A 27,408-nucleotide genomic window follows, 5' to 3' on the forward strand; every position below is an offset into this window, starting at 1 on the left:
AGCTAACTCAACATCTTTGAATTAGCTTTCACTCCCAGTGACAGTATGGTCAAGTCCCTGCAGTTTTCTTGGAAACATTTTTGAAAGTGGTTGCCCTTGCCTCATTCCTAGGGCTGAGAGAGAGAGAGTGACGGCCCACCCAGCTGGTTTCAGGCTGAATACAGGAATAGAACCTATGGTCCACTAGTTACTAGCCTGATGCTTTAACCACTACACCAAGCTGTTTTTTCTTCTCTTAGTTAGCCACAGTCATATTGCTGAGCCAGTTCAGTTCTGAACTCAATACACAATGCTCCGGCTATGTCAGTTCTGGACTCAGACAAATTGGTTAGAAAAGGGTGACAGTATGTACGTCCTGTTACTTAGTTACCAATAATTTGATAATAGGAAAGGAATTTTGTTCTTCTCTTTACCTTTGCTTCAATCTGCTTAGTGTCGGGATTTTGAAATAAAAATTTAATTTTGCTCTTGCCATCATCTGAAGACCCTTTAAGCTGGGAAAACTTGTATCGCCATAGTACAGCCTAATGGAAACAAACAACAAAAACACATATATACATTAATGTACAAAACTGCTACACAAGAAAATGCATATCTGAGAAATTTTCAATCTGCCAATATTAGCAAATATATTTTTTCTCTCATCTGAAGTGAACTTTTTAACTTCAGTGATCCTATTTAATAACAGAAGAGAAACATCAGGAAGAAAAAAATGATACTTAGTTACATTTTGTTAAAGAAATGACCAGTGTAGTAATCTGGCTCTATTTTCTGGTCATCTTTATTACTAAAACAAGGTATCAGTTTCCCACCGTGCAATCAATGATTTGGTAACTACTTCATTTGTAGCTATTGGCAACATAAACTGAGATAATACAAATGCCATCTAGAGGCAATTTGAAGACATACTAAGAAACTACAAGAGACACTTGCTGCTTGTAACTAATAAATGGAAATTTTGAATGAACATTAAGATCATTTGAAACTAAAATATAATCTATAATGCAAATCTATACCATGGAACTATTCATCCTTTCTTTTAAATAAAGATTGATGAAATACTATAAGCGCCACCTACCAAACACATATCTTGGATATCCCAAGATATTTACAACTAGACATGCACAGAGTTCTCAATATACTATAGTCCTATTCAGTGGTGGGATTCAAGTAATTTAACAACTGTTTCTTTGCCCGAATGATTTCTTCCAACAACCAGTTTGCCAAACTGCTCAGACAGTTAACAACCGGTTCTCCCGAAGTGGTGCGAACTGGCTGAATCCCACCACTGGTCCTATTGGAACTTATCATGTGATTCTGTTTCATACTCCCCATGCATTCAATGTATATGGGTTGAATGCAGGGGTGAAATGTAAAATTTGTTACTACCAGTTCTTTGGGTGTTGCTTGGTGGTGGTGGTGGGTAATGTGACTGGGTGGGTGTGGCCAACTTTTTTTTTTACTTTTAAAAGCATTTTTTCTACAACCTCTTCAGCTGAAGAAGTTGTAAAAAATTGCTTTTAAAAGCCTGTGATAATCAAGCAACTCAGCTGAAATTGCCAGAAGAAAAAAGCTCTTTTTTTAAAACAAAATTTTATTAGGTTTAAAAACAAACAAAATCAATGGACATTACTTGATGGGAAAAAAGCTTTTAAAGGGTTCTGACGATCCCAGCTGAGTTGCCTGATTGCCAGAACCTTTTAAAAACATTTTTTAACAACCTCTTTGGCCAAAGAGCATGTAGAAAACATGCTTTTAAAAGGGTTCAGATGATCAGTCAACTCAGCTGGGATCGCCAGAGGGAAAAAAGCTTTTAAAGAGTTCTGATGATCCCAGCTGAGTTGCCTGATCGCCAGAACCTTTTAAAAGCTTTTTAAAAAGCTGAATAGGTTGTAGAAAAAATGCTTTTAAAGGGTTCTGACGATCCCAGCTGAGCTGTGCGATCATCAGAGGCAAAAAAAATGCTTTTAAAAGTAAAAAACAAACCTCTGAGGATCGTATGGCTCAGCTGGGGCGGGGGGGGAGGGATTTTTGCTACCGGTTTTCCGAACAATCCGCTGCCATTGCTACCAGATCAGGTGATCCGGTCTGAACCAGGAGCATTTCACCCCTGGTTGAATGTCATTCCCATATGACATAGTTTTGAAATCCATCTCGGAGATTTAATATTATCCTACGTTAAGCATAGTTTTAGCTTAATACCGAATTTTTTAAAATTGGGGGAATATTGTGGAATGTTCTGTATCTCAATTTGGTTGATGTCATACAGTCACAAAGTATCGAACCACCTTAAGGCACACAAAATAAGAGAAACCATGGATTGACAGGTCTTGTTCCTGTCTTGGAAAACTACAGATTAAGAGCCTTAAACACAGAGAAAACTCTACTGTTAATTAAAATTATAATCCTTTGTGTAGTATACCGGTATACATACTACGAATATACCTGTCCCTGAAGAAAGGTGAAGCAAAATTTAGCATACAACAATAGTAAAAAAGGTATTGTATGTATATTAAAATGGGAAAACCTTTGGGGGTTTTTAGATAGGGCTTTTTTAAGGGGTGGGAGGGGCAGGGCGGGTGTTGGGGGTAGCCCGTCGGGTGGGGAGCCAGTCCTTGCGCGTGCTCGCGACGGTTTTTTAATGGGTTCGGAGGTTAGGGGGGGAGATTGCGTTCCTGCTGGTGAGGGTGGTCTGATTAGCACGGTAAGTGGGAGGGGCAGATATGGCGGAAGGGGGGGACCATATCGTTTTGGGGGTTCGCGGTCGATGTTTGCAGGCGATCGCGCGCCCCGATCCCCCGTCCTTTTCCCGTTCCCCGGATGGTCGAGACCCTCAGAGCCTGGGCCTTCGGCTGATGTTATGCAACGCACGGTCCGTAGTCAATAAGGCCCCCCTAATACACGATCTTATTCAGGGGGGCGCTGCGGATCTTATAGGCGTTACGGAAACCTGGCTGGGCACGGAAGGGGGTGTGCCCCTTGTTGAGATGTGCCCGCCAGGTTCCCGTGCATTCCATCAGCCGAGGGCCCAGGGCAGGGGTGGAGGGGTGGCGGTTGTGATTAGAGAGAGCCTAGAGCCGAGGGAGACCACTGTACCTCAGATTGCTGGGTGCGAATCCCTCTTTGTGAGATGGGGTCATAGGTGTCAGGTGGGACTACTGATCGCGTACCTGGCTCCTTGCTACGTGACAGTCGCCCTGCCCGAGCTCCTGGAGGTGCTGGCCGGGGTGGCAGTTGAGACCCCCAGACTTTTAGTCATGGGGGACTTTAACTTGCCATCTTCCGGCTTGTCATCGACAGCAGCTCGGGAGTTCATGGCTTCCATGACGGCCTTGGACCTGACCCAAGTAGTTGATGGCCCTACTCACATTGGGGGTGGCACTCTGGACTTGATTTTTGTCTCTGGTCAGTGGTTGAGAGATCTGGACTTGAAGGAAATAGTCATTGAACCTTTGTCATGGTCAGATCACTCTCTTCTTCGCCTGGACTTTCTGACCGCTACTCCCCACCGCAGGGAGACGGAGCCGATGCGTTGGTTCCGTCCCAGGCGCCTGATGGACCCGGAGGGGTTCCGGACGGAGCTTGGGCCATTCCCTGAGGGTCTGGCTCACGGCTCGGCTGAGGAACTTGTTGCGGCCTGGGAACAGGCCGCGGCGGGGGCCTTAGACCGAGTCGTGCCTTTGCGGCCTCTGACCCGGCGCAGGTCCCAACCGGCTCCTTGGTTCTCCGAGGAGCTGCGAGGGATGAAGCGCCAGAGAAGACGCCTAGAGAGTTCCTGGAGGTCTAGCCGTTCGGAGGCTGATCGGACACTAGTGAAGTCCTATACTAGGACTTACCTAGTGGCATTGAGGGAAGCGAGGCGTAGCTACGCCTCCTCCCTCATTGCATCGGCAGATAACCGCCCAGCCGCCCTGTTTCGGGTGACTCGCTCCCTTTTACATCAGGGGGAGCGGGATGACCCGTTGCAGGGACGTGCTGAGGAGTTTAACGGTTATCTATACGATAAAATCGTTCAGCTTCGGGATGGTTTGGACCAGAATTGTAGTGACGCGGGTGAGACGGCTGAGGGCGGTCTTGGTGACATTTATGGGATGAGTTTGACCCTGTGGCTCCCGAGGACATGGACAGGTTGTTGGGTAGGTTGAATGCCACCACGTGTTTACTGGACCCGTGCCCCTCCTGGTTGGTGCTGGCCACTCAGGAGGTGACACGAGGCTGGCTCCAGGCAATTACAAGTGCTTCTTTGGTGGAGGGAGTCTTCCCGGCCGCCTTGAAAGAGGCGGTGGTGAGACCCCTCCTCAAGAAGCCTTCCCTGGACCCGGCTGTTTTAGGTAATTATCGTCCGGTCTCCAACCTTCGCTTCGCGGCGAAGGTTGTAGAGAGTATGGTGGCATATCAGTTTCCCCTACACCTGGATGAAACTGTCTATCTAGACCCGTTCCAGTCCGGCTTCCGGCCCGGTTACAGCACTGAGACGGCTTTGGTCGCGTTGGTGGATGATCTCTGGAGGGCCAGGGATAGGGGATGTTCCTCTGCCCTGGTCCTGTTAGACCTCTCAGCGGCTTTTGATACCATCGACCATGGTATCCTGCTGCGCCGATTGGGGAGATTGGGAGTGGGAGGCACCGTTTATCGGTGGTTCTCCTCCTATCTCTCCGATCGGTCGCAGACGGTGTTGACGGGGGGGCAGAGGTCGGCCCCGCGGCGCCTCACTTGTGGGGTGCCGCAGGGGTCGATCCTCTCGCCCCTTTTGTTCAACATCTATATGAAGCCGCTGGGTGAGATCATCAGTGGCTTCGGTGTGAGGTACCAGCTGTACGCTGATGACACCCAGCTGTACTTTTCCACACCGGGCCACCCCAACGAAGCTATCGAAGTGTTGTCCCGGTGCTTGGAGGCCGTACGGGTCTGGATGGGGAGAAACAGGCTCAAGCTCAATCCCTCCAAGACAGAGTGGCTGTGGATGCCGGCATCCCGGTACAGTCAGCTGAGTCCTCGGCTGACTGTTGGGGGCGAGTCATTGGCCCCGATGGAGGGGGGGCGCAACTTGGGCGTCCTCCTGGATGAACGGCTGTCTTTGGAAGATCATTTGACAGCCGTCTCCAGGAGAGCTTTTTACCAGGTTCGCCTGGTGCGCCAGTTGCGCCCCTTTCTAGACCGGGATGCCCTATGCACGGTCACTCACGCCCTCGTGACGTCTCGCCTGGATTACTGCAATGCTCTCTACATGGGGCTCCCCTTGAAGGGCATCCGGAGGCTGCAGTTAGTTCAGAATGCGGCTGCGCGGGTTATAGAGGAGCCCTCGTGGCTCCCGTATGGACACCTATCCTGCGCAGACTGCACTGGCTACCTGTGGCCTTCCGGGTGCGCTTCAAGGTGTTGGTAACCACCTTTAAAGCGCTCCATGGCATAGGGCCGGGTTATCTACGGGACCGCCTACTGCTACCGAATACCTCTCACCGACCTGTGCGCTCTCACAGAGAGGGACTCCTCAGGGTGCCGTCAGCTAGACAGTGTCGTCTGGCGGCGCCCAGGGGAAGGGCCTTCTCTGTGGGGGCTCCCACCCTCTGGAACGAACTCCCCCCAGGACTCCGTCAACTTCCGGACCTCCGAACCTTCCGTCGCGAGCTTAAGACGCATTTATTCATCTGTGCAGGACTGGCTTAGATTTTAGATTTTAAATTTAGATTTTAAATTTATAGATTTTTAAATTTACAGGGGTTTAAATTTGGTTTTAAGATTTATATTTATATTTTTAATATTTGGCATTAGAATAAGTTTTTTAATAGTTATTTTAATTGTATATAAATGTTTTATGTGCCTGTGAACCGCCCTGAGTCCTTCGGGAGATAGGGCGGTATACAAATTTGAATAAATAAATAAAGAAATAAATAAATAAAGAAAACAGTAATCAAAATGGTATTATTTTCTTCAGCAGTAATGACAGATATTCAAACTCAACTATAAAATCATAACTCAGCCACACTAAGACAATCTATGTTGGCCAATATTCTGCCTATAGTAATATAAAAGTGAAAATTTAAGAGGCAGGATAAGATACAGATATCTATCTGCTAGTGTTAATTTTTGGGCTAACATCACAATTCTTCTCTTCCTCAAATCCCCTCTCCTGCCCTCCTCTCTCCTATCTCTCTCTCTCTCTCTCTCTGTCTATCTCTCTCTCCCCACAAGCATACCAAGAAAACATAATTATGTAAAACATTACATAAATAATAAAAAGAAAGGGTGATTATGTACATATTGATATACACACACATATACCCTGTTTTCCTAAAAGCAAGACCCTGTCTTATATTTTTTTGAACTCTGAAATAAATGCTTGGCCTTATTGTCATGCACTCAAAAGCCTGATTGGGCTTATTATCAGGGGATATCTTATTTTGGGGGAAATAGGATACATGGACAAATTGTATGCTATAGAAACTCTCTCCATATACAAGGACAAATTCTTTCCTTAGAACTGAGTTCCCCAACCTTTCTGGCTTTGTGAACCAGTGAGGGAGGAGACAATGATTCAGCGTGAGCAGTGGGCAAGTGCATGCACATGCAACTGCATTTGCATGAGTGGCGGGCACATGCGCCTGGCACTTATGCAAATGGAGCATGCATGCATATGCTCACTTAATGCTCATGCGAGTGGGGATGCATATGTGCACTTCTGTGGCTCGGTTCCAAAAGGCTCAAGGCCCGGTAGTAGGCCGTGGCCTGAGAAATGTGGACCCCTGGTATAGAAACTCTCTGCCATACATTTTGTTATTACACCTGCATAAAAACAGTTATATCTTTGGTCACCCAGTTACACCCATGGTTTTTATGCCATTGGTGGCACCTGTGGAGATCCCTCAGTTTAGATTGGCATTTGGTGGTCAAAAATGTTGGTCTCAGTAACAGGAATAACACATAACACACACATCCCAAAACCATGAGAGATAAGACTAAAGAAATAGTAATATGAGCAATCTGGTAGTGTTCAACATATGTGTGTTGAGGAAAATTTGGAAATATCTGAAAATCTTTATAAATAAATTCTTGGAAATGAACATGCAATTTCAATCAAACCAGCTGAATATGTGAGTTGTATACATTTTGGCATATATTAGACTTCTACTAATTTTAAAATAAGTAGTTGCCTTTAAATATAATTATAAATCAACATTAATTAGTGAATTATTATTAAATCACCTGTTATTTCAGAAGGGTTTTCAGAGGCAGAACATTGATGCCTTCTCTATACCTCAATATTCCTTTATTAAACTTATAGAGCAATAATGCTCCATTAAACTGAAAAGGGAGAGAGAGAAATAACTTTAGGAGCAAATCTCAAAGGATTGAAAACTCCATCCATTAAAGAATGTTCCTTGCCCCAGTGATCCTATGGAAATTGCAGCTTTCATTTCTAGTTTAATACCACCTGACTTGCTGATATGTTTTCTGCTGCGGGGTTGTTGTTTTTTTTGCTGTGAAGTAGAGATGGGAAATTTGTTTGGTTACCTACAACTTCCAACAAGCCTCACTTTTGGCTCTGATGACTAGAGATTGAGATTGCTGGTAGCTGAGTGAGAGGTGGGAGAAAAATTGCTTCCCTGTAGTAAATGGCTTCAATTGAATTTTCCAAGTACATGTATGACTAAGGAATTATCAACAAGCAATTGATCAATAGCATTTTTTTTTGGGCAACCCTTTGGTAACTTTTCTGTTGCAACCAAAAGTCCCTGAAAGGGGTAAAAATTGTCAATATGGGCACAGGATCCAAATAAAGGGAAGGAATGGTCCCAAAATGTTTATATAAACTTTTAGCAAACTTAGAGCTGAATTAGAGTGGCAGCAAGGATGCAATTTGACTAAGCTTTCCAGTGTTAGGAATAAGATGTTGGCAAGTTATCCTTTTCTGTGCATGCTGGTGGATATTCTTATGCATTGCTTTATGCTTATAAGAAGCATGGAGACCAGAAGGTGATGCTAACATGAAGCATATTCTAAATCTAAAAGGATCTGCAACTGTTCAGATTTTAAGATCTTCACATAAGTTGTTGTGGTTCAGTATGGAGATTGTAAAATCTTTGCTCCAAAGAACTTCACCTACTGCTTATTCTGATATCTTTCCGATGCCAGTTGACAACTTCCTCTTCTTTTTGTTAGAAAGGGTTTTAAATTTGAATATTTTAAACAGTAGAATATGCATTTTCACAACTTAAAAAAGGACTGTTTTATACCTTGCTTACATAAGATGCACAGGAACCATACTTGAAGAACAGAGTGACTTAAAATAAATGAAGTAAAGCCACTTAACATTCATGAATAAATGCAGACTGCCTGAAGGAAGAAGCCAAAATAAATAAACAAGTCACAAAAGTGCTATAACTGCATAACTGAACAAGATTTGCTAACTTGACTCTATATTAGCATTGTGCTTATTGATTTATTTGATTGATATCCTACCTTTGCTTTGTACAACATTGTATATAACACTTCCTCCTATTCTTTTCCCCACATTAACCTATGAGATGGGTTGGGCTGACAGAGAATAGCTGGCCCAAAGTCATTTGGTAGCTTCTGTGCCTAAGGGACGCACAGAATTCTTGGTCTCCAGACTTCTACTCTAGCACCTTAATCACTATTCCATGTGACTTTCCATATAATAATAGCCTAACAAATGCTGCAGTCTTTCTATCATCAGACTGATTTAATGTATCAAGTGAGGCAAATGTTAAGTATGGTAGTAGATAACATTCCCTTCTAAACAAATTACATTGTAAGAGGGGTTATCATTTGGAAAGCAAGATCCCACAGAATAAAGTAGAAGCAAGTTTGTCCGTTGTGGTGTAGGGAAATTATGAAGAATGGAAATGATTTCTTCTGTATGCTGTTTAACCAGGTGCTGTTTAACCAGGTGTGGACAGTACTGTGCTTGTAAGGCATACCCCCCCCTATTTTTTGTTTTGTTTTGTTTTTACTGCAAATGATCTCATGACAAGTTCCAAAAGAACCCCATTCTTACTCTTCTTTTTTACTGCATCAAATGGGTTTCCTCAGTATGAAAACATTTAAAAAGAAAAAAAGTAGTTTGTGTATTATAAGCCGTTCTATTTAGTTATGCCTTGAATTACCATCCTTGCATCAGCCACACTTCCTGCAATTTTATACTCATCATGAATAAAAATAGCCTGCAGTATGCTGGGTGCTGGGTTTGGCATGGTGAAAAGCTGTAATTATTTCTAGGGCCCTTTCCCTTGCATGGCACACACATTATTTAATTTTAATTGGAAGCTGCACAATTAGCTTCAATGCCTATTAATAAGACCCAATTTCAGAAAATATGGAACTGCTAAAGCTATTTGAATTCTAGAGCCAACAACACTGAGAAAATAAAACCTATTTAGTGCAGTAATACTTTAGCAGTGGACGCCAGATGTCTTGCAGAGTCCAAAAAATACAACATGAAAACAAGTGTCTATGTTTGTTTACTGCAAAACAAGTGATATTCAGAAGCAAGCTGGTTCTGAATTAAAATAAATTGTGTGACCTGTGGGTGCCCCTTTTCCATATTTTTGCTAGACCAATTCTAGAATACAGCTCGCCTGTTTGGAACCCTCACCACATCTCTGACATCAATACAATTGAACGAGTCCAGAAATATTTTACAAGAAGAGTTCTCCATTCCTCTGAAAACAACAAAATACCTTATCCCACCAGACTTGAAATCCTAGGCTTAGAAAACTTGGAACTCCGTCGCCTTCGACAAGACCTAAGTTTAACTCATAGAATCATCTATTGTAATCTAATTGTAAGAATCATCTTTTTTCCTACCTAAGATGGCGCCGACGAAGGCTGCCTCGGTGAAATGCTCTCTAATTGTTTCTTTATTTCTAATTGTTCTCTGTGACTCACTACGGATTTCCTACTCACGAGACCATCTGCTAAAAATTAAGGAACATTTCTTTAAGGAGCAGCTTTCTTTAATCTCACCCCCGCCTGTCTTTACAAACACGGAGGAGATTCTAACACAGGAGGAGGCAATTCCCACGGAGCCATGGATTACTAAAAAAACCAAACGACGGAAACGAAGGAAACGAGGTAAAAGATCTGGGATCTTAATCAAGCTAAGAACTCGCACTAAAACTCCTCTGCATTCAATTTTCCTAACAAATATACGCTCACTTGCAAATAAGATGGATGAAATACTCCTCTTAAACAAATACTATTCTGATTTTCGCAATTCAGCAGTCCTATGCTTCTCTGAAACCTGGTTAAATGAATCAATTGAAAATAGCAGCCTGAACATTCCAGGATTTCAAATTGAACGATCAGACAGGATTCCAGAAACATCTGGTAAAAAGAAAGGAGGAGGCTTATGCCTATATATTAATTCAACCTGGTGTCAAGATTTTAACATAATTTACAAATTCTGTGACAACAATTTAGAGACTCTAATTATCAACTGCAAACCTTACTATTCGCCTCGTGAATTTTCCTCATTTCTTCTAATTGCTGTTTATGTCCCACCACAAGCCTGTGTAAACGAGGCATTACGAACTCTAGCTGACCAAATCATGGAGGCTGAAGCCAAACACCCTGATTCACTGGCCATTGTTTTGGGAGATCTAAACAAGGCAAACTTAAGGAAAGAACTACCAAAATACTTTCAGCATGTCAATTGTCCCACCAGAGGCAAGAATACTCTAGACCACTGCTACATAACACTAAAAGATGCCTATCGGTCTTTACCACGTGCAGCTGTAGGACACTCTGATCATTGCATGATTCACCTTGTACCTGCTTACAGGCAAAGACTTAAAGCCATAAAACCAATAATTAAATCAGTGAAAACCTGGATGGAGGAATCAGAATTAAAGCTACAGGCATGTTTTGACTGCACTGATTGGAATATTTTTAAAGATACCTCTGCAGACCTGGATGAACTCACAGATACTGTAACATCATATGTCAGCTTCTGTGAAGACCTATGTGTACCTACAAGGAACTTGCGAATACACAGTAATAACAAACCTTGGTTTACACCTAAACTTAAGCAGCTACGACATTCCAAAGAGGAAGCCTACAGAAAAGGTGATAAAATGCTGTACAATCAGGCCAGAAATGCACTAACAAGAGAGATAAGAGCAGCAAAAAGAAGCTACTCTGAAAAGCTAAAGAATCAATTTTCAGCAAATGAACCAGCAAACATGTGGAAAACTCTTAAAAATATCACCGGCTATGGCAAACCTCCTTCCCAGGCTGAAGGTAATCAACAACTGGCAGATGACCTGAATGAGTTTTACTGCAGGTTTGAAAGGAAACTACAGCCACCTATCTCCACAACCCCCATCTCAGACACACCAACAACAGCCAAGCCTCCTACAACTGACCCCATTTCATTGGGTTCACAACCCCTAGTGATCACAGAAAAGGAAGTGCAGGACCTATTTCACAGACAAAAGCCAGGAAAAGCTCCAGGCCCAGACAAGATAACTCCTTCTTGCTTAAAAGTCTGTGCTGACCAATTGGCCCCCATCTTCACCCATATTTTCAATAAATCACTAGAGATGTGCTATGTTCCTTCTTGCTTCAAACGCTCTACCATCATCCCAGTGCCGAAGAAGCCCACCATCAAGGAACTGAATGACTACAGACCAGTTGCTCTAACATCTGTAGTCATGAAAACCTTTGAAAGGCTAGTGCTTTCCTACCTGAAAACCATCACGAATCCGCTCTTAGACCCCTTGCAATTTGCATACCGAGCAAATAGATCAACAGATGATGCTGTTAATATGGCTCTGCACTACATCCTACAACATCTTGAGTCTCCAAAGACCTATGCAAGGGTCCTTTTCGTAGACTTTAGTTCAGCATTCAATACCATCATTCCAGACATTCTTCTAACTAAGCTAAACCAGCTACAGGTACCGGAACAGACTTGTAAGTGGATCACAAGCTTCCTAACAAACAGGAAGCAGCAGGTGAAGCTAAGCAAGATCACATCAAATACCTGTACAATTAGCACAGGGGCCCCCCAAGGCTGTGTGCTCTCCCCACTTCTCTTCTCTCTGTATACCAATGACTGCATCTCCAATGATCCATTTGTTAAGCTACTGAAGTTCGCAGATGACACAACAGTGATTGGTCTCATTCGAGACAATGACGAATCCGCATATAGACGAGAGGTCGAACGACTAGACTTATGTGCAACCAAAACAATCTGGAACTGAACACACTCAAAACCGTAGAAATGGTGGTAGACTTTAGGAAAAACCCTTCCATACTTCCACCTCTCACAATACTTGACAACACAGTATCAACAGTAGAAACCTTCAAATTTCTGGGTTCTATCATATCAAGATCTCAAATGGACAGCTAACATCAAAACATCATTAAAAAGGACAACAAAGAATGTTCTTTCTGCGCCAACTCAGTAAGCTCAAACTGCCCAAGGAGCTGCTGATCCAATTCTACAGAGGAATTATTGAGTCTGTCATTTGCACCTCTATAACTGTCTGGTTCGGTTCTGCAACCCAACAAGAAAAACACAGACTTCAGAGGATAATTAGAACTGCAGAAAAAATAATTGCTACCAACTTGCCTTCCATTGAGGACCTGTATACTGCACGAATCAAGAAGAGGGCTGTGAAAATATTTGCAGATCCCTCGCATCCTGGACATAAACTGTTTCAACTCCTACCCTCAAAGCGCTATAGAGCACTGCACACCAGAACAACTAGACACAAGAACAGTTTTTCCCAAGGCCATCACTCTGCTAAACAAATAATTCCCTCAACACTGTCAGACTATTTACTGAATCTGCACTACTATTAATCGTTTCATAGTTCCCATCACCAATCTCTTTCCACTTATGACTGTATGACTATAACTTGTTGCTGGCAATCCTTATGATTTATATTGATATATTGATCATCAATTGTGTTGTAAATGTTGTACCTTGATGAACGTATCTTTTCTTTTATGTACACTGAGAGCATATGCACCAAGACAAATTCCTTGTGTGTCCAATCACACTTGGCCAATAAAATTCTATTCTAAAATTCTAAAAAATTTCTATGTCCTCACCTATTAGTTATGGGTGAATTTTTACTTATGTGTTTGTATTGGGAGTTTCAGCAGATAAAAAAAATCAAAGTGGCAGCTATGACCAATGCAAAATATATAAAAAAGAGTGGGGTATAATTTTCCAATTGTGCCTATGATTCTATTGAAGAATTATAGATGCCCCTGGCTTTGGGTTTCTGTGTGTCTATGTATACTATCTCTGTTTTACCAAATACATTTGGATATAATAAAGTAATATCTTTCTAACTTCGAATATTGCATCCAGTTTTGGTCAATACGAGACAAAAAATATTGAGACTCTAGAAAGAGTGCAGAGAAGAGCAACGAAGATGATTAGGGGACTGGAAGCCAAACATATGAAGAACAGTTGCAGGAATTGGGTATGTCTGGTTTAATGAAAAGAATTACTAGGAGTGTCATGATAGCAGTGTTCCAATATCTAAGGGCTGCCACAAAGAAGAGGAGGGTCAACCTATTCTTCAAAGTATCTGAAGGCAGAACAAGAAGCTAATCAAGGATGGAAACTAATCAAGGAGAGAACCAATCTAGAACTAAGGAGAAATTCCATGACAGAATAATTAATCAGTGGACGCCAGATGTCTTGCAGAGTCCAAAAAATACAACATGAAAACAAGTGTCTATGTTTGTTTACTGCAAAACAAGTGATATTCAGAAGCAAGCTGGTTCTGAATTAAAATAAATTGTGTGACCTGTGGGTGCCCCTTTTCCATATTTTTGCTAGACCAATTCTAGAATACAGCTCGCCTGTTTGGAACCCTCACCACATCTCTGACATCAATACAATTGAACGAGTCCAGAAATATTTTACAAGAAGAGTTCTCCATTCCTCTGAAAACAACAAAATACCTTATCCCACCAGACTTGAAATCCTAGGCTTAGAAAACTTGGAACTCCGTCGCCTTCGACAAGACCTAAGTTTAACTCATAGAATCATCTATTGTAATCTAATTGTAAGAATCATCTTTTTTCCTACCTAAGATGGCGCCGACGAAGGCTGCCTCGGTGAAATGCTCTCTAATTGTTTCTTTATTTCTAATTGTTCTCTGTGACTCACTACGGATTTCCTACTCACGAGACCATCTGCTAAAAATTAAGGAACATTTCTTTAAGGAGCAGCTTTCTTTAATCTCACCCCCGCCTGTCTTTACAAACACGGAGGAGATTCTAACACAGGAGGAGGCAATTCCACGGAGCCATGGATTACTAAAAACCAAACGACGGAAACGAAGGAAACGAGGTAAAAGATCTGGGATCTTAATCAAGCTAAGAACTCGCACTAAAACTCCTCTGCCTTCAATTTTCCTAACAAATATCGCTCACTTGCAAATAAAATGGATGAAATACTCCTCTTAAACAAATACTATTCTGATTTTCGCAATTCAGCAGTCCTATGCTTCTCTGAAACCTGGTTAAATGAATCAATTGAAAATAGCAGCCTGAACATTCCAGGATTTCAAATTGAACGATCAGACAGGATTCCAGAAACATCTGGTAAAAAGAAAGGAGGAGGCTTATGCCTATATATTAATTCAACCTGGTGTCAAGATTTTAACATAATTTACAAATTCTGTGACAACAATTTAGAGACTCTAATTATCAACTGCAAACCTTACTATTCGCCTCGTGAATTTTCCTCATTTCTTCTAATTGCTGTTTATGTCCCACCACAAGCCTGTGTAAACGAGGCATTACGAACTCTAGCTGACCAAATCATGGAGGCTGAAGCCAAACACCCTGATTCACTGGCCATTGTTTTGGGAGATCTAAACAAGGCAAACTTAAGGAAAGAACTACCAAAATACTTTCAGCATGTCAATTGTCCCACCAGAGGCAAGAATACTCTAGACCACTGCTACACAACACTAAAAGATGCCTATCGGTCTTTACCACGTGCAGCTGTAGGACACTCTGATCATTGCATGATTCACCTTGTACCTGCTTACAGGCAAAGACTTAAAGCCATAAAACCAATAATTAAATCAGTGAAAACCTGGACGGAGGAATCAGAATTAAAGCTACAGGCATGTTTTGACTGCACTGATTGGAATATTTTCAAGATACCTCTGCAGACCTGGATGAACTCACAGATACTGTAACATCATATGTCAGCTTCTGTGAAGACCTATGTGTACCTACAAGGAACTTGCGAATACACAGTAATAACAAACCTTGGTTTACACCTAAACTTAAGCAGCTACGACATTCCAAAGAGGAAGCCTACAGAAAAGGTGATAAAATGCTGTACAATCAGGCCAGAAATGCACTAACAAGGAGATAAGAGCAGCAAAAGAAGCTACTCTGAAAAGCTAAAGAATCAATTTTCAGCAAATGAACCAGCAAACATGTGGAAAACTCTTAAAAATATCACCGGCTATGGCAAACCTCCTTCCCAGGCTGAAGGTAATCAACAACTGGCAGATGACCTGAATGAGTTTTACTGCAGGTTTGAAAGGAAACTACAGCCACCTATCTCCACAACCCCATCTCAGACACACCAACAACAGCCAAGCCTCCTACAACTGACCCCATTTCATTGGGTTCACAACCCCTAGTGATCACAGAAAAGGAAGTGCAGGACCTATTTCACAGACAAAAGCCAGGAAAAGCTCCAGGCCCAGACAAGATAACTCCTTCTTGCTTAAAAGTCTGTGCTGACCAATTGGCCCCCATCTTCACCCATATTTTCAATAAATCACTAGAGATGTGCTATGTTCCTTCTTGCTTCAAACGCTCTACCATCATCCCAGTGCCGAAGAAGCCCACCATCAAGGAACTGAATGACTACAGACCAGTTGCTCTAACATCTGTAGTCATGAAAACCTTTGAAAGGCTAGTGCTTTCCTACCTGAAAACCATCACGAATCCGCTCTTAGACCCCTTGCAATTTGCATACCGAGCAAATAGATCAACAGATGATGCTGTTAATATGGCTCTGCACTACATCCTACAACATCTTGAGTCTCCAAAGACCTATGCAAGGGTCCTTTTTGTAGACTTTAGTTCAGCATTCATTACCATCATTCCAGACATTCTTCTAACTAAGCTAAACCAGCTACAGGTACTGGAACAGACTTGTAAGTGGATCACAAGCTTCCTAACAAACAGGAAGCAGCAGGTGAAGCTAAGCAAGATCACATCAAATACCTGTACAATTAGCACAGGGGCCCCCCAAGGCTGTGTGCTCTCCCCACTTCTCTTCTCTCTGTATACCAATGACTGCATCTCCAATGATCCATTTGTTAAGCTACTGAAGTTCGCAGATGACACAACAGTGATTGGTCTCATTCGAGACAATGACGAATCCGCATATAGACGAGAGGTCGAACGACTAGACTTATGTGCAACCAAAACAATCTGGAACTGAACACACTCAAAACCGTAGAAATGGTGGTAGACTTTAGGAAAAACCCTTCCATACTTCCACCTCTCACAATACTTGACAACACAGTATCAACAGTAGAAACCTTCAAATTTCTGGGTTCTATCATATCGCAAGATCTCAAATGGACAGCCAACATCAAAAACATCATTAAAAAAGGACAACAAAGAATGTTCTTTCTGCGCCAACTCAGTAAGCTCAAACTGCCCAAGGAGCTGCTGATCCAATTCTACAGAGGAATTATTGAGTCTGTCATTTGCACCTCTATAACTGTCTGGTTCGGTTCTGCAACCCAACAAGAAAAACACAGACTTCAGAGGATAATTAGAACTGCAGAAAAATAATTGCTACCAACTTGCCTTCCATTGAGGACCTGTATACTGCACGAATCAAGAAGAGGGCCGTGAAAATATTTGCAGATCCCTCGCATCCTGGACATAAACTGTTTCAACTCCTACCCTCAAAGCAGCTATAGAGCACTGCACACCAGAACAACTAGACACAAGAACAGTTTTTTCCCGAAGGCCATCACTCTGCTAAACAAATAATTCCCTCAACACTGTCAGACTATTTACTGAATCTGCACTACTATTAATCGTTTCATAGTTCCCATCACCAATCTCTTTCCACTTATGACTGTATGACTATAACTTGTTGCTGGCAATCCTTATGATTTATATTGATATATTGATCATCAATTGTGTTGTAAATGTTGTACCTTGATGAACGTATCTTTTCTTTTATGTACACTGAGAGCATATGCACCAAGACAAATTCCTTGTGTGTCCAATCACACTTGGCCAATAAAATTCTATTCTAAAATTCTAAAAAATTTCTATGTCCTCACCTATTAGTTATGGGTGAATTTTTACTTATGTGTTTGTATTGGGAGTTTCAGCAGATAAAAAAAATCAAAGTGGCAGCTATGACCAATGCAAAATATATAAAAAAGAGTGGGGTATAATTTTCCAATTGTGCCTATGATTCTATTGAAGAATTATAGATGCCCCTGGCTTTGGGTTTCTGTGTGTCTATGTATACTATCTCTGTTTTACCAAATACATTTGGATATAATAAAGTAATATCTTTCTAACTTCGAATATTGCATCCAGTTTTGGTCAATACGAGACAAAAAATATTGAGACTCTAGAAAGAGTGCAGAGAAGAGCAACGAAGATGATTAGGGGACTGGAAGCCAAACATATGAAGAACAGTTGCAGGAATTGGGTATGTCTGGTTTAATGAAAAGAATTACTAGGAGTGTCATGATAGCAGTGTTCCAATATCTAAGGGCTGCCACAAAGAAGAGGAGGGTCAACCTATTCTTCAAAGTATCTGAAGGCAGAACAAGAAGCTAATCAAGGATGGAAACTAATCAAGGAGAGAACCAATCTAGAACTAAGGAGAAATTCCATGACAGAATAATTAATCAGTGGAACAATTTGCCACCAGAAGTTATGGGTGATCCAACACTTGAGATTTTTAAGAACAGATTGGACAACCATTTATCTGAAATAGTAAAGGGTTTCTTGCTTGAGCAATGGGTTGGACTAGAAGACTCCAATGTTCTTTTCAGCTTTGTTATCCTGTTATTCTGGTCTCAATTACCTTTGTTAGTTGAGGACTACCTATACTATTTGCAAGGAACTAATCAATAAGAAATTTTGTTGATGTATTATGTTAAGAGATACAACTTATACTCTATATTATTTGTTCTGATAATATTATTATAAAATAAAGCTTTTTTAATAGTATTTTTATTTATATATAAATATTTTGAAAACAGTCTTTCCTGGTATTTCATTTTACCAGAAAAGCAACAGATATAGTAATAATGATAAAATAATTGTATACATAGTAATTATAGTAATATTAATAGTTATATTAGCTTATTTATGGTCATGTTCATTATACTAGCATACTTATAGTCATAGACAATGTTCATCTTTTACATGCACATAACAATAATCTTTCTTCATCTAACCTCTACCTAACCTATATCTAACCACTGATAAAACCTATCCTATGTTGAGTAGTACTCTGTATTTACTTTATCTTTTATTTTCAATGTCAGTCTATCCATCTCTGCACAATCCAATATTTTCGAAATTATGCTTTCATCTGATGGGGTGTTCTCATAAAGCTTTAATTGATCAATATCAACCTGTGCTTTGAATGATACCAGAAAGATAATCTATAAATTAGGAGATAAGTATAAGATCAAGCCTCAGTTTAAGAACATTAATATTTGGGGGAGACTAAGCAGTGAGATTTCAAAGTACTCCATAACGTGTTCTATAGAAGTAGAAACTCATACATTATTTATTATTTTTATTGCTATGTACATGACTGCACAACTCAGGTTGCTCAGACAACTGAAAATAATTTATATCTGCTGGATAATATCTAGGGTTCAGTAATAAATAAAACTCAGATGTTTGAAATCTGAATGTCTCAAATATTAATAATGATGAAATAACTGGGGGTTTTCGGTGAAAATGCCATAGAAAATAATAACTGATATACTGTGTTCATTCAGATTGTAAAGATATTAGATAACACGCAGTGTTTCTACCTCCATATATTATTACAGTGAATAAGAAATAATTCTCACATTTATGACGGTTGCAGTGTCCCAGGGTCGTGTGATCCCCTTTTGCAATCTTCTGAAAAGCAAAATCAATGGGGAAGCCAGATTCACTTAAAAACTGTGTTATTAATTTAGCAACTGCAGTGATTCACTTAACAAATGTGGCAAGAAAAGTCATAAAATGGGGCAAAACTCACTTAACAAATTTCTCACTTAGCAACATAAATTTGGGCTCAACTGTAGTTTTAAGTTAAGGATTACTTGTATTGGTCTGTGACAGCAGACTAGTGAATACAGATCTATATTTTTCCTATACAATTATAATATTAGATATATGGAATGGGAGTTCATAAGCTGTACACTACTTACATTTGAACTAGACCTTTAATTAGCTTTTTTTTATCCTTGAAATATAATAATTTAAACCAAAGTGCCTGGAAATTGATTAAAGCTCACTAATAATTAGTATGTTGAAACCCATTAAATAGCTAGTTGAAAATTAATTGAAAGACAATTTTTAAATAATTTGTTGAGCTACTTGTAAGTAATTATGAGATAAATGAAATGATTTGTAAGTAATTGACTTAATTTGATTTAGCGTATAATATGTTAACAGTGAATAATTATTTTTTTCTAATGACTGGGGAAAATACGTAGGAATACAAATATTAAGAAAAACGATGGATTTAATGTCTAATACATTTATAAGAGGAATAAAACCATGTTCATTAGAAAAATTGGTCAAAGAGATTTATTATGTTAAACTTGAACTTCGGGAAGAAGTTAATATTGTTTAGATGGAAAGGCATGAAAAAATAGAACAGAGGGAAATGAGTGAAAAATAAATTTATAATGGCTTTTTACAAATAAAAAAAAAAAGAAATATGTAACAAAAATTTGTCATGAGAAAACAGAAATAAATACAATACAAAAATTAACAAATAAAAGTAATAATGCATGGTTAAAATTATTAAAATAATTAAATAAAATACAAAGAGCTCAGTCTGAATACAGATCTAAATCATAACTACTATAATGAAAATGAAACATATGTACAATAAATCATAAATTTTGGACCCTGTGGACAGGATTTATACCAAAATTATAGTAAAAATTGGAAAAACTTTGAATTGTTTAAATAGAGTTCCAAATGCAAAAAAGGCTACACTGCATTTTTTTTAATGATGAGTGTTTTCTAACGAAGATTATATTATTATTATTATATTATTAGGGTGTGACGCTAGTTTGCTTCCTTATGGTGCACTGTGGATACCGCGACAGTGTGAACTAAACAAACTAGCCAAACTACTGTGTAGAATTTCCTGGCTCTCAAAATATATGGCAACTAAAATAAGTCCGTGTATAATGATAATAAATAAATAAATAAATAAATAAATAAATAAATAGTTAGTTTCAAACATAAAATAGAATTTAAAACAAGAATTTTCATATCTATTTTTGAATACTTATTAACTGAAGTAACTGAAAAGAATTCTAGCAATTAGAGAAATGCATTCCTGCTATGGTTGTGTTATTTGTGGGCTGTGTAAAAGAAATCCATTACTGTTGATTGTGTTCTGTCCTCATTCAGCTGCAAACACTTAGCTCTGTTTATAAAGTTTAAATGTTACTAAAATTATAGATCACACTAGCCCTTTTTTCTGAGCTGGCTGGTAGGTAGTATTTAGTAGTCTGGTAGATTGTACTTGGGCATATTTCTGGCACTTGTTTCAAGTGTCCATTGTCTCCTGGGAGAGAAGAATTGAACCCTTTTTGAGCTTTATTTCTTTAGAAAAATGTTCAACAACTTGAGTGAAAAATACTTTGCTGAGTGATTTGACAGAAGCAGTTACCAAATATGTAACTTTTCAGTTACATAACTGAACATATTCAATATAGAAACTGAAATTCTTAAAACTCAGAACGCTAAGAAAAACTTAATCTGACACAAATGCACACGCATGGGTTGTAATGGAATATGGGATGTGCCCCATGGATGGTTCCAAAGCAAATTTAGTCTTCTGATCAGGTAAGTAGTTTGGAAGAATTAGTAGTATTGCCTGACAAGACCTGAAGCCTGTTTCTGGACTGGCAAAATCAGCAGAAAAGCAGTGATCAACCATGCAGTAATCATGGTAATGTGAGAATTGAGAGTATGTCATGGACTTGTCAAAATAAATTACTTGCTTCAGGTGAGTAAGCAAAGTATGTTGCCATAAGGCTAGAAAAAATATTTCAAGGACTGAGTCTGAAGTTAATGGTTACTGTCTGCTAGGGCCGCTGGTATTTCTCTTTGATCAATAGGTTGTGCCAGTGGGGTATTATGATTAATGCAGTGGTATTAAGTTTTCTCTGCTACAAAGATATACTTATGAACCCATAATTACATTAATATCCTCTGTTCGTATAGTTTTATATCAGCTGGATTTCATCAAAGAAAACAGTTTCTCTAGGTGGATATTGGTTTTCATTTTATAGGAAAGAAGCACAAGAAGACAGAAAATATAAGCTGAAGGATCCAGTTTATATATGCAGGACCAGAGGTTTAATCTTCTGAGCTTTTGGACTCATGCTGGAACCCATTCTTAGGTTAACTTTTCTTTACCAGAATGTGACATTTTGGTGAGACAGAAGTTCCCTGAGAATGGGCTCCAGCACGAGTCCCAAAACTTGGAAAACTAAACATTTGGTCCCAATGACCAGATTAGATCCTGCAACGTTAACTTGGGACATGTATATGTGCTTTCATTTGTAAAATATAAGCTCTTCATTGCTTTGCTATTACCATTGCAGAACTACAACCTGACTTATAACTAATGTGGAGAGTGCAATTTTTTCCCCTATAATGACTAGATTAGAACAATATCACCTAATCCTGAGAACAATCTATAAATAGAAAGTTATTTCAGTTTGTGTCATTTGTTCTAAAATGGGATAGAGAGAAGGAACTATTCTAGGCACTTTAATCTAAAATCCCTAGAAGTTATAACTGTTGTCAGAGTAATTAATTGTTAAGGGAAGGTTGCGCTGGTTTTGTTTCCCTGGGCAAATATAGTCTCTACTTAACAAACTTTTGAGTTACAAATTTTTCCCCAATATGAACAAACCTGTCTGTAACTCCAACCTAAAAGGTCCTGGAAGTCAGGAAAAAGCAGGACAGGATTAGTTTATGGTGCACTGCATATATACATTTGGCAGCAAAACTGCACAAGTCTCCCATCAAGGATAGCTGCATCCTACACCTGAGAGAGTGGGTACAGAACCACATGAAAGAGGATCTAAACTCCTCAGGAAGGAAGATGATTGCCAAAGGCAAACTTGAACAGCAACCTGGGAGAGTCAGCCTGTGGCGTTAGTGATTAATCTGATGGAGAAGAAAAAAGGTTGAGTCACACCACATGAGACCATCCAGAAGGATAGTCCAAACCCACATTTACCTTGAACTCCCCAGAGAGGCTCATGGTATGGGAACCAGACAGAATGGTCAACAGGACCTGGATCCATGAGTCTCGTTCTATTGGGAAGCCCCCACCAAATAAACCCTCGTTTATCCCCATGGAGAATGGTGTCGTGTGGGGCTGTCCACCATTGTTCATAGGTCAAAACTAACCAGTATACACCTCATCTTTCTGCCTGTGAGTTGTGTTGGGTGGTGGCACCTCATTGTCTTGTTGGTAGGCATTAATAAGAGTTCCAATGGCCTATGGGATGACCAGTCCACTCTGGGGCCAGTGGTCAAAGCTGCAGCAAATCAATGCCAGAGAGGTCTTCCAGACCCAAAGCCAGGCTCCTCCACCACTGAGAAAACGTCAACCTAGACCAGTGATAGCTAACCTTTTCTGGACAAAGTGCCCAAAGTGCGTGCGTGAGCACCCGAACCCACAAAATGCAATGTGTATGTGGACCCTGCCCCCGTGCATGTACCCCCCCACTCCCCTGCCCCTGTGCATATGTGCACATGCCCAGCATGCACCCCACTCCCCCAGTAGAGACCCAAAGACTAGCTGGCTGGCGAGAGGTGCATGCGTACACACATGCTCAGTGGAGCTGAACTGGGGTGACTGCTTGTGTGCAATCAAAGAGGGTGCTGCGTGCCACTTCTAGCACATGTGCCATAGGTTTGCCATCATGGACCTAGACCATTCCCCAGAGCAAGGGATGAGAAGAAGCTGAGGCGCTCATTACTACTTTGAGGATATGAGGGTTATTCTGCAGGGTTTTTTTAAAAAATGTTGGTTGGATTTATGAAGAAAATGGACTTACAAATAGCCTCTTGGAATGTAATCTGTTTGTAAGTAGAGCACTAAAATTCAAAAATATTATCTTTTCATGCAGTTTTCATCCCCTTACTATATTACAATTTTATAGCAAAGAGTAAACATGACTGTATGATATATTTGAACTGATCTTGGTAAACTGAAATAATCAGCAAGATGAGAAATGTAGCTCATTTTAGTTTGACCAAATTACAAACCAAAACCAGTCCATCTCAGACCCCTAGTGATTCAACATGAATGCAATCTTCTATGTTTTTCTTCTTAAATTCATCTTAGGGTCACCAGTACTCTGATTAGGAGGCAGGATCCGTTCTTTAAGCATAGTGTTTTATATTACTCAGGATTCGTTGCATTGGGTTATAGAGAATGTAGCAGTAGGGTTACAGATATAGTTAATAGTCCAGAAAGAATGGGGAGAAGACCAGAGAAGAGTAGATGTGTGTATCAGATACTTTATAGTACTTGTGTCCAAAGCAAATACTTTTAGCTGTGATCACTTTTTGCATTTTATCTTTTTTTTTCCTACTTATTCAAATATTCTGCTATGGCAGAAGAAAATAAAATCCAGTGCTTCTTTTTTAAAAATTCAGACATGGGAGAAGTCATAGTCTCAGAAGGCCTATTTTTACTACAACAAGTTAGATGTTGAGAATACATAAACATAATTTCACAATTCTATTTTTTTTTAAAAAAAATCTACATATGATTTTATAATCTTTTTTTCAATCAATTAATTTTCTTGATTTTTTTTTCTCTCTGACACATGATTGTTTCACCAGAAGTACTTTCTCCATCATGTTTCACCTTGGCACCTTTTGGTAAAAGCCTTCTTTAAGTACAAATTACCATTGCATCACATGTTGACTATTCACCATTTTCTTATTTATTTTCATACATCAATCACTGAAATAACTCCATCATGTGATTCTTGGAATTGGAGCATTGATACAAATCTCTTGTCCTTACCTTTGTTGCAGCATCAAAGCATACAAAGCCCATGCCAAAGTCTATGGTAAGCCCCATAAGATGACTCTCCAAAACACAGGCATATGTCTTACACTGGAAAAAATTGAAACAATGCAACATATTAAATGGCATTTTACTGGCTATATTCAATTTCTAAAATTGTGGTTAAAAGAAAAATCTGAACATTAGTATACATCTTACAAATGAGTCCAATTAAATGCTTGCAACCATATGTAGTGCAATTTCTTTCCCCCAGAAAGGGTGAAGGAGTCCATCTCCTTGTCGGCTACTTGTTCTTAGCTGCAATCATTGACTTTGCAAAACATGAAACCATCTTTAATGTGTTATTTCATCCCGAGCAACCCCACGCTAAACTGAGGGACTTTGTCTGCTAGATAGCATGAACATTTCTCAGGAGTTAATTTGAGTCGGTCAGCAGAACCAGAGGTTTAGTCTTCCAAGCTTTTAGACTCATGCTGGAGCCCATCCACACCCATTTTGGTAAAGAGAAGTTCCCTGAGGATGGGCTCAAAAGCTCAGAAGACAAAACTTCTGGTCCCGGTGACCAAACCAGACTGGATCCTGCAACATTATCTTGGGACACATATATTTGTCTTCATTCATGAACATTCCTTACCATGGCCAGGAAGATGATCCTGTGCCCTCTCCCCTAAAAGTGAGCAGGTCATTCTATAAACGGATCACACAATTTTATTAGCAACAAATGAAACAATCCATTATTGTATCCTTAATTTTTGTTGTTTTGTTTTTTTACTTTCCAATCATGCTTATCTTCTGACTCGAGAAAGAAATGCAGAGGATGTCATTCACTTTTTATAAGAACTCTGTTGACCAATGCATAGGATGGGATTATTTCCCAGCTGGCCTCGCAGTAATTGCTTGAAAAGGACCAAAGATGCTTTTTCAAAAGACAACAGGACTTTGTTTTTCCTTGAAGGCATTTTGCTTCTCATCCAAAAAGCTTCTTCAGTTCTGATAGGAAGTGAAACATCTTCAAGGAAATACAAAGCCCAGTTGCCTTTTGAAAAAGCACCTTTGGGACAACATGACCTGGATGACTTAAGAGTCTGCATAGACATTTTGCTTGAAAAGGATCTTCCAAGATGTATACCACTGTATCTGTTATTGAGCAAGATAAAGAATAAGATCTGACTCAGATGTTAAGGACTGTGTATAAATTAATGCACTTGGAATGGCCCTATAAATGGTGCCCACAGGTTTGGATTTTTAAAAAGTTTGTCTTGTCTCACTGGATGTCTAGCAGTGTTTTCATTTCAGGCCCTTATGAATCTCCAAAAGTGAAGCCTTGCTGTTTGCAGACCTGTTTCTTTGTAATAGTTAATTTCTGACAACTGATTGAGCTTTTTAAGACAGTCCTGGAAGTGAATTGGGTATAAGCAAGCACTGTGGTTTGTACTTGAGTTATATATATAAAAATATATGACTTTTACTAAAAGATAACTTGAAACATGCTAAATTAATATCAAAAAGATTGTAGATTTACAAGGCATAGCATTCATAACATTAAATTACTAGCACATTTCTATAATGAAGCTACAATAATTGCTAATCAAGTCTGTATAAAACATATACCAAATTGCTTAAGGGCAAAGGGAAGTTGAAATTACTTCCACATGAATTCTCTTTTATTTTTCTTAATCAAATTGATTACTTATTGATTCATGTCTTAGTTTGGCAGATATTTATAGAACAAATAGATAATCTGAGACAACCCTATTGTCTTTCCCAGCTTGTAAAATATTTTCTTGGCATTCACCTTTCAATATGTGCTTTCCTAAGGTAAATTACATAGTCAAATAATATATTTAGCATCCGGAATATCTTCACTTTGCAACGTACCATCATTTTCAAAAGTTTGCTTATCTAAGAAACAGACAATGGATTTATCACTTGAATGCTCAATGTTTTATGGCTCCTTCTAATCCTGATTTAAACTGATACAATGCCACATATGCCAGAAAAGAAATTTAAGTTGATTTCAATCAAAATAGTTGTCATCTTATATTCCCAGTATTCTTCTTTAATTTGACAAGTGCCTTTTTCCTTAGAGATTTTGTATAGGCGATACATTTGTATTGTCATCTAAATTATGTATTGAAGGTGATGCTTTTTTCTATCCTATCCTTAATATATGAGAGTTATTTTTTAAACACACTGGCTACCCACCTCAATTACGCAATACAGTATTTCTGTGAGTACATTCTTCACCTACAAGTCTATCAATGCCAAGCACAAATCCTACCAGGAAACATTGAAAGGTTAAATATTATAATGGCTTTGAGCAATTATTACAAATTGGTGGAAAGAATTTAATGTACACCATAGCTCAAATGGCAAAAGGTCAGTTTTCAGCCTCTTACTTTATGGCTTTTAATCTTAGGCTACATTTCAAATACAGTCCTCTGCTTATGTTAATTAATCTTTTGCAAAATTAAAATAAGAATGCTGCCAAGACAGTACATAATACCAGAGGTCTTTTCAATATCAGAGTCCAATTCAAGGTGATGGCTACTCCCTTTAAGCTCTTATATGATGTGGGTAGGAACAAGTTATCTGATGGACAACCTCTACTAAAATTATTTGCCCATCCCACCAGAATGGAGAGAGTTCCCTTAAACAGTACCACCTTGTAGTCCTCAGAAGTGAGCCTTTTCTATTGTAGGTCCTGGAACAGGTAGCCAGACATTCACCCTTTTAATCTTCCACATGTCTGGTAGATAAGCAGGGAAGGTAATGAGCTGAAGTGCAGCACCAGGTTTCTCTGTTTTATTTATTTATTTATTTATTTATTTATTTATTTTATTTGATTTTTATACCGCCCTTCTCCCGAAGGACTCAGGGCGGTGTACAGGCAGAAGTAAAAAAGACAATACAATGTACAATTTAAAATGTAAATTAAAAAACTTATTATAATTAGCCCGAAACTTTAAAATATATAAAAAACTAAAATCCCATTTAAAATTGATATTAAAAATTTAAGAAATTTAAAAGACCAATAAAATTCAAGCCAGCCCCGCGCAAATGAAAAGATGTGTCTTCAGTTCGCGGCG

The 27,408-nt window shown here is 39.5% G+C and overlaps 1 protein-coding gene across 10 annotated transcripts in view; it reads right to left on the bottom strand.

Annotated features, from left to right (window-relative positions):
- The window catches only part of SNTG1 (syntrophin gamma 1), a 258,438-nt gene that overhangs the window by 9,017 nt on the left and 222,013 nt on the right, over positions 1 to 27,408 (bottom strand). For 9 of the 10 annotated variants that reach the window (XM_058175672.1, XM_058175668.1, XM_058175670.1 and 6 more), the window contains 2 exons: positions 24,317 to 24,409; positions 414 to 524 (listed from right to left, as the gene is read on the bottom strand). In XM_058175672.1, the coding sequence (XP_058031655.1) occupies positions 414 to 524; positions 24,317 to 24,409 (204 nt within the window). The remainder of the gene's footprint in view (positions 1 to 413; positions 525 to 24,316; positions 24,410 to 27,408) is intronic. The other variant, XM_058175673.1, reaches the window with a different exon arrangement.

Source organism: Ahaetulla prasina, chromosome 3, assembly GCF_028640845.1.
Source record: "Ahaetulla prasina isolate Xishuangbanna chromosome 3, ASM2864084v1, whole genome shotgun sequence".
Classification (NCBI taxonomy): Eukaryota; Metazoa; Chordata; class Lepidosauria; order Squamata; family Colubridae; genus Ahaetulla; species Ahaetulla prasina.